We start from the raw sequence: 15071 nt of genomic DNA on the forward strand, positions 1-15071 counted from the left end.
TTTTGGAAAGCATGTATATTTTGTTACCTTCATTGATGATGCTACTCGTCATACATGGGTGTATCCTATGAAAGCAAAGAATGAAGTCTTTTCTTGCTTCAAATCATTTTTAGCTATGGCTGAAAATTTTTCCGCAAATAAGCTCTTGACTCTACGCACGGATCGTGGTGGCGAATATATGTCACATGAGTTTAATGCTTTTCTTTGTGAAAGAGGTATTTTACATCAATGTACGGTGCCATATACACCTCAACAAAATGGTGTTGCAGAACGCAAAAATAGAACACTCTTAGAGATGGCACGATGTATGGTTAAAGGAAAGCATCTTCCTAACAAGTTTTGGATGGAAGCGGTTATGTGTGCAAATTATGTGTTGAATCGTTGCCCTACAAAAGCGTTGAGAGTCATTACGCCATATGAGGCTTGGAATGGACATAAACCTATGGTTAGTCATATGCGTGTGTTCGGTTGTTTGGCATATGCTCTTGTGCCATCACAACAACGTCACAAACTTGATGACAAGGCAAAGAAATGCATATTTGTTGGTTATAGTGCGGAAAGTAAGGGATATCGTTTGTATCATCCATTGACGGACACAATTATTGTGAGTCGAGATGTGGTATTTGCTGAAAATTCAGCTTTCCCTTTTCTTGAATGCAAAAAACAACCAACAGTTAGCTCACAAGATGTGTTTGATACACTCATGCCTTTGTTCCAAAGTGCTGCGCTTGACCATGGACATGTAGACCAGCCAAGTGAGTCTCAAAGGGATAAAAATTTCCAGCAAATAAGTGTTGAAAATGCACGAAATGTCCAACCAAATGTGGCTGAAAATGAGCATGAAATTCAGCCCACGCATGATGTACATATTGAAGATGTATTACATAATGAACGTATGGCTATCGAGAGGTCACAAACTATGCCGAGGTGGCTGAAACAAACTTTGCAAGATAGCAAATTGAGTGCACCTTTACTTGGTAAAACAAGATCAAGCTCTCGCCATGCATCAGGTAATTTTGTGGATTATTCTATTGTTGCAATAGCATGTAATGAGGAGCCACTTACTTTTGAAGATGCATGTGATGATCCACATTGGATGAGTGCTATGCAATCAGAAATGGATTCCATTCATAAAAATGGTACTTGGGAGTTATGTGAATTGCCAAAAGGAAAGAATGTGATTGGTACTAGGTGGGTTTACAAGGTTAAACGAAATCCCGATGGTAGTATTGATCGCTACAAAGCTAGATTGGTTGCCAAAGGATATGCCCAACAATATGGCATTGATTATGAGGAAACTTTTGCACCTACTTCACGCATGACTACCATTCGTACCGTGGTTGCATTGGCTGCCCAAAGAGGTTGGAAAATGCATCAATTGGACATAAAAACAGCCTTTTTAAATGGTGATTTGCAAGAAGAGGTTTATGTGAAGCAACCTCCTGGATTTGCTACGAAAGAGAAAGAGCATATGGTTTGTCGCTTGCATAAGGCCTTGTATGGTCTCAAGCAAGCTCCGCGTGCATGGTATGAAAAAATCCATAAGCACTTGATTTCTCTTGGCTTCACATGTAGTCCGATTGAAAGCACACTTTATGTACGCAAAGATGGGGCTGATCTTCTAGTGCTCGTTCTTTATGTTGATGACATACTCTTGACTGGGTCATGTGATGCAAAACTCGATTTTCTTATGGCTGATTTGCAGCATACTTTTGAAGTCACTTATCTTGGTCTTTTGAGCTACTATCTTGGCATCCAGTTTGTATCCGTTGAGGGGGGAATGTTTATGCATCAAGGAAAGTATGTTGAAAAACTACTTCAGCGTTTTGACTTTGAGGATTGCAAGCCGGTTTATACACCTGTGGAGACAGGATTTAGGTTCTCTGTTGAGGATTCTAGTGATGCGTTTGATACTTCTCTTTATCAACAAGCTGTGGGATGTCTTATATATGCATGCAATACAAGGCCGGATATACAGTATGCAGTCTCCCAATTGAGTCGATTCATGCATAGCCCTGGCACTAAGCATTGGCAAGCAGTGAAACGTGTGTTCAGATATCTTAGAGGCACTTTGAGCTTGGGTCTCTTTTATGGCAGAGATACTCAGCCATGCTTGCATGCTTTTACAGATAGTGATTGGGCTGGTTGTTATGATACTCGCGTGTCCACTAGTGGTAATTGCTTTTTCTTTGGAAACTCATGTATATCTTGGTTGAGTAAAAAGCAACCTACAGTGGCGACATCAAGTTGTGAAGCTGAGTACAGGGCAGTTTTCACAGCTACAGTGGAGTGTATATGGCTAAGACGCATTTTGATGGATCTTTGCATGGAGATTGAAGTTGCTACACGTATTCTCACAGATAGTCAGAGTGCATTGGCTGTTGCACGAAATCCTGTTTTTCATGCACGGACCAAACACATTGAGGTGCATTATCACTATGTGAGAGAGCGCTTTCATGCAGGAGATATTGATTTGGTATATGTGCCTACACAAGATAACGTGGCAGACATATTCACCAAAGCTCTTCCACGAGAAAAGTTTGAAGCTTTTCGCAAAGCTTTAGGCTTATTGCCTTGTGGGGGCTGATCTGTCACTCCTTGTACATGTTCACATCATTCGCTCCAGGGGGGTTTGTTACACTTGCGTGTTCCTCTAGTAGCTTTGATGTGAACCATTTTCCCTATACATGGGCACTTTTTACTCTAGTGCTGGCTAGAGGTTTTTTCCCCATGTTACCACATACATGAGTTACTCATAAGTGGTGGTACTTAGTACTTAGGGATATATATTTTCAGCTCCTATTTTTTTTAGGAACATTTTTTTTCATCAATAGAGAGCAATTCCAGCCATTGCCTTCCTTGTGTGAGTGCTTCTTTCTTTGAGCTTCTTGTGTGTTTCCCACTCTTCCTCACATACCCAACAGTAAGTACTCACCTTTTTCCTATACTAAAAAGTTATTACTAACCCTAATTTTTTAATAAAGCACAGTAATAAGTATTAAGTATTAAGTAATAAGTAATAAGTATGTATAAAAAAGTAGGTTAGTAAAACATTTACTTTAAGAAAACTTAAAATCAAACCTAGAGTGACTAGTCTACACTCTAGTATTTTTTAGAGTATTTAATAAAGCACCAAGGTTATTGTTTAAAATTTAAATTGATTTGAGGATTCATCATTACAATTTATATGATATTATTTTAAGCGTGTTATATATATATATATATATATATATATATATATTAGAATTTAGTATATTACACACTTAATACTATATAGTCAAATTGAATCTTGATACTACATAGATGATAGTATGATAGTACATATATTTAAATTTTATATGACAATATGTGGTATATATATATAATATATATGAATAATGACATAGAAAATAAAATTTTAGCATGTCATTTGACATGTATAATTTTAAGGGGCCTTTCACATGAAAAGGAAAATTTTATACTTTATATGTCACTTGACGGACATTTTTAGTAGGTGTATGTTTTTGACGGGCAAAATGGCCTTTGACGGGCATGACACCCGTCAAATTCCTGCCCTGATTCCAAGGTAGATGACATCCAAGATGTTTTACTAGTTGATTTGCTTGTATTAGTAGTTGTCCTAGAACATAAAGGATGCACTTTTGCACTTTGTAATGGAAGACCTTTTGTTTGTAGTAAATGCACATTGAGTGTGTGCGTGAACAAGCTATCGTGAACTCGTCAAACTAGATCTTAAAAGCATAATTAAATCTCGGGATAAGAAAGGGGTGTGTTTTCCATGTAAGAAGAGTGATCATCCTTGTTGAAGGAGTCTTGTAACAATCTTTGTGCATAATTGTGTAGTTTTACCACTGTGTTCTTCAGGGTAGAGGAGTATCTAACATAGGTCATCTTTTTGAAAGAATAACATCCATGATGTATTGTTTCACTATCAAGAGTGGAAATAGCATCGAAGGAAGGAGATTTATTGACATGAATGATGAAATGGGAAAAACCAGACTGACTAACAATGTGCATGTAAGGGAGGATTATATGATGCTAACAAATGCGGGAGAGTCCTCTCACCACTAGAGAAGCTATGCAAGCCAAAGAAAGTGCTCAAACAAGAACCCAATTCTCATATGCTAATTATACCTTAGACCCCAAAGTTGGCTGACACCACCTTCTATGATTTGGTAGTTATGAATTGCTTGAGTCACAATCTTGTAAAAGAGTGACATGAATGCTCTAGTTGTGACATATAAACCCAAATGGCTTTAGTGGTGGACCGTGGTTATGAGTGATGGTTTGAAATTGGACAACTTCCAGATCTCCAAATTGTGTAACACAATTATTATATAGGTCAATTGTTGTTTTGAGTTCATATATGTATTTCTCATAAAATAGATAAGGGGAATGAATCTTCATACCATATGTAGAATAAGAGAGAAAGGAGAAGTGTTTTATAGATTGAAATAATGTGCTAAAATAGTATTGATTTTTATAATAAAATTATGTGTGCACAAAAAAACTATCCTATTAGAAACCTACAACCATAGAATGAACCATACGTATCATACGTGCATTCGCATTCGAGAATGATTTCAATCAAACGTGTATCGTAAATCATCTCAAAGTTGGATTGGATTGACTATGGTCTATATTATATATTGATTCACTCTCAATCCCAATAAGTGGACTCTAATCCATTGTGAACCACCAACATAAGTATGGTTGCAATATTTGCATTGTATCACATGCATACTTTTGGGATGCTTCTTAAGAATCAAGACATCTTTGCCATCCTCACTTTAGAACTTTACAAAAAAATGAGTATGAACTATAGAGATTGAATCAAAACATGTCATTATAAATTATAATCAAACATTCAAAAACTCATAAAATGTATATTCAAGAATATGAAGAAAACATGAGATAGGCAGTAGTAGCATAACAACTTACCACTAGGTGACGTAATTTCTAATAACAAAGAAAGGAAGAAAGAAAAAGGAACATGACACTAACATAAAATTTTGCCATGACATAGGCAGTAGTAGCATAACAACTTACCACTAGGGTGAGCTAATTTCTAATAACAAAGAAAGAAAAGAAAAGAAAAGAAAAGGAACATGACACTAACATAAAATTTTGCCATGACACTAACAAGAAAATATTAGAAAGTTGAGAATTGAACCCAAGACACAAGTAACAGCAACACAACAATTTACCACTAGGTGATGCTTAGTTCTAATAATAGGAAAAGAGAAAAACAACTATTATAACATGAAGACATAGACAACAATAGCATGACTCCTTACCACTAGGGTGAGCTAAACTTGTAATCATAATAAATGAAAAAAAAAAAAAGAGCACGTATTTTTCCCTTTTCAAATGTTTGAATGCTTGCACGAACACGAATATTACGTTCTATGCCTACAACCATATACATATTTGGAATAAAATACAATTCTGTAAAATATGTTAGGAAGTGTAAAAAACATTCTAGAGATAATAAGTATTTTGGCAAGAAGGTTAACGACGATTTGTCTTTATGTGTTTTTTTTTTCCCAAAAAATCACTACTTCGCATTAGTTAGCAAACAAAATTACATCATAGAACTCTCAAAATTCCTCTTAATAGCCCTCACTCTGGCCTTCCCACCAAAGCAAACATAGTCCCCACCTCATTTTCAACAAACATATCCAAACAACTCCAATAACCTAGTTATTCGTACCATAACTATACAAATTTACAGCACCTAGACGTTGTTGGAAACTATTGGGGGAAACAGCCATCGGGGTGCTTGGTAGTGCCATTGAGGCCCTGATGATGATCTGCCGACCATAGGAGAATTACCCCATTTCAGCAAGAACTTTGATCGAGATCTTTCAGCTGCATCAGATTCCCCCTTAATCGAGTCGTATCGTCCCCGCAGCCAAGAGACCAACTCAAACCAGATATTTATTAATACCTCACCACTAGGGATCTTTTGTTGTTGAAAAACAAACTTACAACGGTTGGTCCAAATGTGCCAGACCGATAAACAAGCCACCATCCTCCATATCCTCCATTTGTCTTTATGTGTTAGATTGATTGGAAGAATTGTTATATGTTTTTGCATGGTTTGTGATTAGCGAGCTATTTCATTTTATGACATAGTTTGGAGAAGCTCTTCATAATGTCTTGTTCTAGATTCTCTCTCTCTCTCTCTCTCTCTCTCTCTCTCTCTCTCACACACACACACACACACACACATGAATACACACTCTCTTTCTCTTTGGTGAAAACACACAATGAATATTGAAATTTCGTCTTGTTCTCTCTTTCTCTCTCCACCCCTCTTTTTCTCTACTTATTTAAAAATAAATAAAAATAAGAAATGTACTAGAAAAAATGGCCCAAACTTTCTTCCTAATCATTGAAAGTTTCTATCTAGAGAGATCAAAATGTATATACTTAGCTTCTTTCTTCCTTAGCATTGAAAGTTTTTATCTAGAGAGATCAAAATATATATATTTAGCTTCTTTCTTCCTAGTCATTAATAGTTTATATTGAAAGATGCTAAGAAAATATGTTTAGCTTATTTCTTCCTAATCTTTGATAGTTTGTATATAGCTAGAACAAAAAGCATGTTTTAGATTCTTTCTTCCTAATCATTGATAGTTTTCTATAGTAGCCTATATTAAGGTTGATTGGTCCCTCTTATAGACATAACTTAAAGACCAATTTGAAAGCTATCTTTATTGTGTTAAAGGGTAGGATAGTTGCCGAAAAAAGTCATTTGCTTTCGATGGTTGTTGACTCATTATGCTCTTCCTGTTGGTGATTTGTTGAGACAACATCAACAATATGCTTGTGGATTGCATTGTGGCACACCTACTAAATCGATTTTGCATGTATTTTGGTTATGTCCCAAGATCAAGAAATTTTGGAGTACGTTGTTTTTATGGTTGAGACAACACTACTCTCGATCAATATTCTCTTGGGGTGCAGTATTGTGGGGTGTCCTTCATGGAGAGGTTATGAGGTATGAAAGTATGCATGCTTCTCATGTTTTTCCTTTTTCTTATGGACACCTCGCTCTCACCTCGTTTCCTTCTTCTATTTCACGGTTTAGAATTAAAAATCTGGTCATTTGGCATACAATTATATCATTGGCTCTTTGGATAATATGGAAAGCGAGATGTGATTCTGTTTTTAACAATGCCCATATACAGCTCAACACTATGCTTATTGAATTCTGGATGTTTTTTGTTCACACACTTCATGGCCAATAAATATGATGATCTGCATGGCTCGGATGATGTTTTGTGGCAACGGCAAGTGGCCTTTAAGAACCGATGGCAAGGACTCCAATTATTTTCAGAGACAACTGCTGGTCCAAAGTGGAATTATGCCATACCTTCGTTTATGTTGGATAGTGGATAGTAAGTATTGTTCTACTTGTTCATATATGACATCATCTATATCATCAGATGTACTAGCTTTTGTATCTTACAAAAAGAAGTGAGATGAAATATCTTCTTTTGTTTTTCTTATGTAGACTTTTCAAGTAATATACTAAGGTGTATCTTCCTTAAAATAAAAATAAAAATAAAGGGTAGGATAGTTGGGAAACTAAGGTATAATATAAGGTAATATAAGAAAAAAATGACATACAAAAGAGAATTGTAGTAAACTCTAGTAGAAAACCAAAACTTTTGCACCTCAAGAGTAAAAAGACAGTTTTGTGCTAGAAATGCGACCCAAATATTGGGGAAGTATGCAGAGTCTATGTGTTGTTGGAATTATGAAAGCATGGCAAGAAATCAGAAAGGGGATTCACATGTAGGTGGAGAAATGATGCATATGCCTAGATGTACATGCCAATTGTGTGGAACCCACTTATTAGAGATGTGGATGGGCTGATAATAGAACAAAAAGCAATATTCAAATGGGCCGACTTAATCAATGCCCAAGGGAATGCATTAGTGGAGTGGAAGAGATTTCTATCCAATGATGTGGGCACTCAAAAGGCTAGAATATGGAGAATAAGCAGGATAAAAGGCATACTCAAGAGAATTACAGATGCCATTGCATGCAACAAGCATACCTTGGAAGAGGAAGATATAATTACCTCTAAAATTGCGTGGACAAGACTTATAGATGTTGAGAACTGTTTAATTGGAATTAAGGGAATGAAAACATAATCGAATGAGGCCTACTACTACAAAATAGAGCATGGAATGACAAGAGGTGAGCAACCAGCCTATCAAAGCAAAAGGTGATTAGGTTGATTGCAAAAAATGGAAAGGATATGATTATTGACCTTAAGCCAAGGGAGATCACACCATCAACAATATGTTGGGCAATAGAACGACATTCAGATAAGCTATCAAGGGACCCAACGATGTATTTATGGAGAACTCAAGGACGAACTGAGGGGACAAAGCTAGTTCAATTTTTCCGGTACAACATGAAAATTGGGAGGCACATTATTCTAGAACAAGAACACGACAAGATTGCAACACATAAAATTTGGATACAAGAGGGCATTAGTGAAAGGAAACTCGATAAATTCTGGAAAATGATATGGCATGACAGTAATGACTGCAAGATAATGATGTGTTTAAGGCTTATTGTGCATAGAGCCTTGCCGGTAGGGACGTGGGGTAAAGGCCCCAATGTAGACCCTAGATGTACTGCATGGACAATTAGAAAGCATTTCCCATTGTCTATGGGAATGTCATGAGGCAACGACTATATGGGGAAGGGCATTACGTTTGTTTTGCCATGCCTCTAGTTCATTCACCCTCAACTAGGGACATGCTTTTTGGATCTGTCTTGAGGATGATGTGGCGAAATACGATAGCACATTCAAAGCTATGTACAGAGGGGAGAATGAAACTGTTCGGCTTATCACTGACAACAGATTACCTGCAGTTATTGTGCAAAAGCAAAAATTTGGAGATCTATGGACGTTGCTTGCACCCATTACCATATGGTGCATATGGACGACAAGGTGTACTAGGGTATTTTCAACAAATAAATGCCCTCCACCTGAATCGATTCAGCTAATATGGCACACACTAATAACTACACTGAGAGCTCAATATGAGCGGATTGATGGTACTGATGATGCTTCAGAATTAATGAGGCCGAATTTCAAAAAATGTTGGTGTACTACAAGAGGGGCGTGAACAAGATGTCATGTGAGATATTGAATGCAGGTGATGTGTATGAAAGGTTGGCTAGAGACACATGTGAAAGTGTAAGATAAATAAGTGAGATCACTCATGAATGATAGGATAGTTTAGGCAAGGCCTACCCGAGAAAGGGATCGGAGTTGTGTATATTTTAACTAATGGAGTATATTCTTTTTTGGAAAGAAGAAGAAGAAGAAGAGTAAAAAGACAAAACTTCTAACCATAAATGTTAGCTTCTTGATATTATTGAGGCTCAAACTCAACATTTAAGTAATTTTCAATGTTCTTTCCCTGAACACTTGCTAGGACCAAATTATTTGCTACAAGCAATTTGTCAATTCATGGATCTCAATTCTCTAGTGCATTACTTGTTCAAACAACTTTATTGATGATCACTTGGTACACTTCAAATAGACATAACTTATCGCACTCATAAATGGAGGACTACAATTTCCTCAATTGCTCATCTACATAGATTCTTATGTAGAAAGGTTTGTTTTTCATGTGATGAAATTGAGAACCACTCCCTTGTTTTATAATTAAAGATCCTCTTTATACATTGTTTGGATTCACCATTGCTTTTATAGTATATAGTGTTTTACAAATTATTCAATGCACAAAAAAATCTTCAAAATCTATTGTCTCTTCCATATGTTTAATTGTGAATTCATGTTCTCTGCCTTACTATTATGTGATTGATCTAAAAATTCAATATTATTGTTTTGATGTTGACATGAATAAATTATCTTTCCATGAGCAACAATTCAATCATAAATTATTTCAAAGATGTTTTTCCTAAGGAATCCTTATCACCCAAATTACCAAATGTTCATTGACCATATGTTTTTCATACTAGGTGTTGTCCCTATTATGAGCATTCCATCTTAATGAGTTAGTGGACTTGAAGAGGATGAGATCGCAACACAACTTAAGGATAGTTTAGATTCAACATAGTAAATTTTCTTACGAGCACATTAGTTATTTCAATTCAACAAGAGGATCATGGTGAATGTGTATTAATTATCGTCATCTCAACAAATTGTTTATGAAACATTTGTATCCAATTTCACATGTTTACAATTTGATTGATCGTTTGCATGGAGCTCAATACATTATGAAAATTTATCTTCAAATTGGCTACCATAAAAAAAAACAATTACTGACATGGGAAATAATAAATAATACCTTTTGTTCTCATGGAGCTTAACAAACACGCTCGACAATGCGAACAAGCTACATTTTGTACACATTATAGTCAGGGCAGGAATTTGACGGGTGTCATGCCCGTCAAAGGCCATTTTGCCCGTCAAAAACATACACCTACTAAAAATGTCCGTCAAGTGACATATAAAGTATAAAATTTTCCTTTTCATGTGAAAGGCCCCTTAAAATTATACATGTCAAATGACATGCTAAAATTTTATTTTCTATGTCATTATTCATATATATTATATATATATACCACATATTGTCATATAAAATTTAAATATATGTACTATCATACTATCATCTATGTAGTATCAAGATTCAATTTGACTATATAGTATGAAGTGTGTAATATACTAAATTCTAATATATATATATATATATATATATATATATATATATATATATATATATTTATAACACGCTTAAAATAATATCATATAAATTGTAATGATGAATCCTCAAATCAATTTAAATTTTAAACAATAACCTTGGTGCTTTATTAAATACTCTAAAAAATACTAGAGTGTAGACTAGTCACTCTAGGTTTGATTTTAAGTTTTCTTAAAGTAAATGTTTTACTAACCTACTTTTTTATACATACTTATTACTTATTACTTAATACTTAATACTTATTACTGTGCTTTATTAAAAAATTAGGGTTAGTAATAACTTTTTAGTATAGGAAAAAGGTGAGTACTTACTACTTACTACTTACTGTTAGGTAACAAGTTATTTTTCAACTTAAAAATGATTGATTTTATGTAGCCTTTTGTGCAGCAGGAATAGAACAAAGAAAGACATCCTTCAACCTTCAACATTTTTTAACTACAGTTTAAAAATGTAAGTTACCATGATCATCTATCATATTATGTTCATTTAGCAAGTTATTATATTGTTTTTGTATTACCTTAATACCTCTAAAAATAAACTAAAAGTATTTCATTTCAATAAGGTTTGATTTTAAGTTTTTTTAAACTAAATGTTTTACTAACCTATTGTTTTATACATACTTATTACGTTTTACTATGCTTTATTAAAAAATTAGGGTTAATAATAACTTATTAGTATAGGAAAAGGTGAGTACTTACTATTAGGTAGCAAGCTATTGTTCCAATTAAAAATTATTGATTCTATGTAGCCTTTTTGTGCAATGGGAATAGAACAAAAACAGCCTTCAACCTTCAACATTTTTTAACTACATTTTAAAAATGTAAGTTACCATGAATATCTATCATATTATGTTCATTTAACAAGTTATTATACAATATTGTTTTTGTATTACCTTAATACCTAAACAATAACTTCAATGTCTCTATTATAGTGAAATGAAATACTTTTAGTACATTTTTAGATGTCTATTATTTAAATAATTTCAGGGGGAAAACAAAGAACCAAGCACAACAACATTCTATTAAGACTATGTTTTGCAAGGCAACACATGTTAATGATGCTCCAAATAATGAGCACGAGGTGGTTACAAACACAAATGAGTCGAGATCTTCTTATAACAAACAAAAAAGAAAGTGGAGAAACCAATGGACTTTGCTTCACCCATGGGCATATGTGACAAAGTCCCTATTAGGTGATGATATAATCAAATGCATGTGGTGTGAAGATGCAAGAAAGAACAATGTATTTGCGGATGGTGGATCTCAAAGCATGCAAATGTCTTCATTGAATGAACATGCAAAGTCATCCGATCATGTGATAGCAAGTGCCATGTATAATGCAAAAAGACAAAAGGAAAATGCAAATGTGAAAGGCCCAATGGATGACAAAATTTCAGAAATCATGCATTTAGAATATGAGAGGATACTTTTATGCATGAAGTTGGTTCATTTTCATGCTTGCAATGATATTCCATTAGAGAAATATGTAAAACAATGTATGTTACAAAGAGAACTTGGTACTCCAAACGCCCCTGCCTCAAAAGAATATGGTGCTTATGCTAATGCTAAATCTGCAAGAGAATTCTTAATGGCCATTAAGAACCACACAAGGAAACTCTTGTATGATGAAATTCGTGGAAGTCCATTTTTCTCCATCTTGATTGATGAAAGCACTGATCGTACATTGGAAAAACACCTCATTATCTATGTATTGTACTTAAGTGAAGGTGGCAAAGGGGAGCCACATTGTAAATTTGCGCGACTTCTTCCGGTGGAAAATGTGAAAGCTAAAGGTATCTACAAGTCTATCAATGAATTCATTTTGGAGAGCAATTTAGATTTAAAAAAACTTGTGGCTTTTGCAAGTGATGGGGCATCATCTATGATAGGGAAGAACAATGGTGCAATTTCTAAGTTTCAATCCATGATGCCTAATATTTTGGGAGTACATTGCATTGCACATCGTGAAGCACTTGCCATAAAAGATGCATATATAATGTCTCATGCCCATGTGTTTAGCTTCCTTGATGTATTTGCAAATAAAGTATACTCTTGGTTGGGAAAGTCAACTAATAGACACAAGGAGCTAAAAGAGATAATGAAACGACATGGTAAGGGTGATTTGAAGGTGCTTAAAATTCACTCCATAAGATGGTTATCTCGAGGCCAAGTAATGGAGAGACTAGTTACACTTATGCCCGCAATTTTAGAACAATGGGAAAAACATGAGAAAAAATGGTACGAGTATGCTACTATATTCCAAGTGCAATTTATGTTGCACCTATTGGCAGATATTCTTGTGGAATTAAATAAATTAAATGAGCAATTCCAAAGGGAATTAATGGATGTAACTATGCTTGGTGTTCACTTGGATTTGATCCATGAGAAACTTCGAAGAAGATATTTATCGTGTGAAACATTTGGCACCGGGTCTATGTTTCTTGCAAGCTTTTTATCGAATGTGAAAGATGGCATACTCATATATATTCGATGTGATAGTGTTACTCATTCACATCCATTGAAGTTTATACCGATTCCAAACCCAAAGGAGGTAGCAAATCGATCAAGAATAATGAGTGGTCTTGATAGTGAGAATGAAGATAATGATTCTAACTTGAATATGTTTAATGGTAATGCGGAAAATGGTAGTTTGGATGAATGCATTAGAATTGGAAAAACTTTTGTCCAACATGTTATTGATGCCTTAAATAATCGTTTCCCGGATGTTACATTTTTCAATGTTATCAAGTTGTTTAATCCATCTTCATATCCCATTGAGGAAAATGAAAGAGAGAAAAAGACAAAGGAATGGATGCACAAACTTATTGGGAAGTTTAACATTGATAGGCAAATTGTTGACATGAAAAGATGCTTCAATGAACGAGAAGATTTTGTTGGTATGCTTGTGAGAATTGCTAAAGGAAGAGGAATGCATGATGCATGGGATATTTGTTGCAAAGCACAATCTTGGTGGCAATTATTTCCGGGTATTATGCAATTGTGGCAACTATGTATGACTATTCCTATTAGTACAGTTGCATGTGAACGAGGCTTTTCACGTCAAAATATCATAAAAAATGATATTAGAAATGGTTTATCTTTGGAAACTTTAGATGCTTTGATGTTTATATCCTTGAATGCTCAAGAGACATCAAACATTTGTTGGAAGGATATATTTAACCTTTGGTTTGAAGAGAAAGAGAGAAGGATAGTATCATTGAACAATGCTTAGTAATAAGTATGAGGAGTCCCGGTATGATAAACATTTTTTTGTGTTTTTTGGGCTTTAAGAAATATATGATGATTAAGTATTCGATTTGTATGATTATTTGTTTGAAGCTTATTGTATCCACTTTGCAAGAATGAATTATGATTATGGATACATATATAGTTTGTACTTTGGCTTAAAAAACATTAACACTTTTTTGGTAAAAAAAAAACATTAACATGATATTTATTTTCTGTATTTCATTATCTTTGCGAGGTAGTTGTGTCTATTTGTGTACCTTCTATAGTAATAAAATGTATAATAATGAAGCATCATATAGAGCTTTTCATTATAAGAAATTTGTATGTCAAATGACATGTTAATTTTTGCACTCTTACGTCATATGACATACATCTTTAAAAAATGCCCGTCAAAAAACTTTAAGACTAACCCGTCAAATTCAGGCCCTGATTATAGTCATTAAGATCACTTACGTGGGACATTTAATTACCAACCATGATTAAATTGATCCTTCTCGAATAGAGAAAGTATAACTCTGGTAAGGCGAAGTGGTTCTATTCTTGTATGTACATTGTTATAGCCATTAAGATAAATTACGTGGGACATTTAATTACCAACCATGATTAATTTGATACTTCTCGAATAGAGAAAGTACAAGTCTGGTAGGGTGAAGTGGTTCTATTCTTGTATTTATTAAGCCAATGGTTAGAATTTAGAAAAGGGGGCTCATTACTGAAAGGTACATCTTGTATGTACATTGTATAGCCTTAGGGCTTTTCTTAATATTAATGTAGTATCTTTTTTTTGGGAGAAAATATCTTATAACTAATGGAAGGAGTTTTTTTGGGGGAAAAAAAAAACTCTGGTTTATTCCTTCTACTATTGAAAAACTTCCTTCATTCATTGGTTCTAATAGTTTTCTACAAAAGTCTATTCATAATTTTTTGCAATTGACTATTCTATTTACTAATACTTTAAAAGGTCATATGTGTAAGTCTACCAAAGAAATTCCCTAGAATGATTGCTAAGAAGAATGTTTACCATTCTCAAGGAACCTATATGTGTTGCTCCTATAGTCGC

The 15071-nt window shown here is 34.5% G+C and overlaps 1 protein-coding gene across 1 annotated transcript; it reads left to right on the forward strand.

Moving 5' to 3' along the window:
• Positions 1–11792: 11792 nt before the first annotated feature.
• On the forward strand, positions 11793–13994 carry LOC147864670 (uncharacterized). Its single transcript, XM_087318570.1, has one exon. The coding sequence runs from the start codon at positions 11793–11795 to the stop codon at positions 13992–13994; it is 2202 nt and encodes a 733-aa protein (XP_087174696.1).
• Positions 13995–15071: the final 1077 nt, after the last annotated feature.

This window comes from Azolla caroliniana, unplaced genomic scaffold (assembly GCF_043228905.1).
Source record: "Azolla caroliniana isolate FFs.n. ecotype wild unplaced genomic scaffold, voAzoCaro1.0.p SCAF_4, whole genome shotgun sequence".
In the NCBI taxonomy this organism is placed as follows: domain Eukaryota; kingdom Viridiplantae; phylum Streptophyta; class Polypodiopsida; order Salviniales; family Salviniaceae; genus Azolla; species Azolla caroliniana.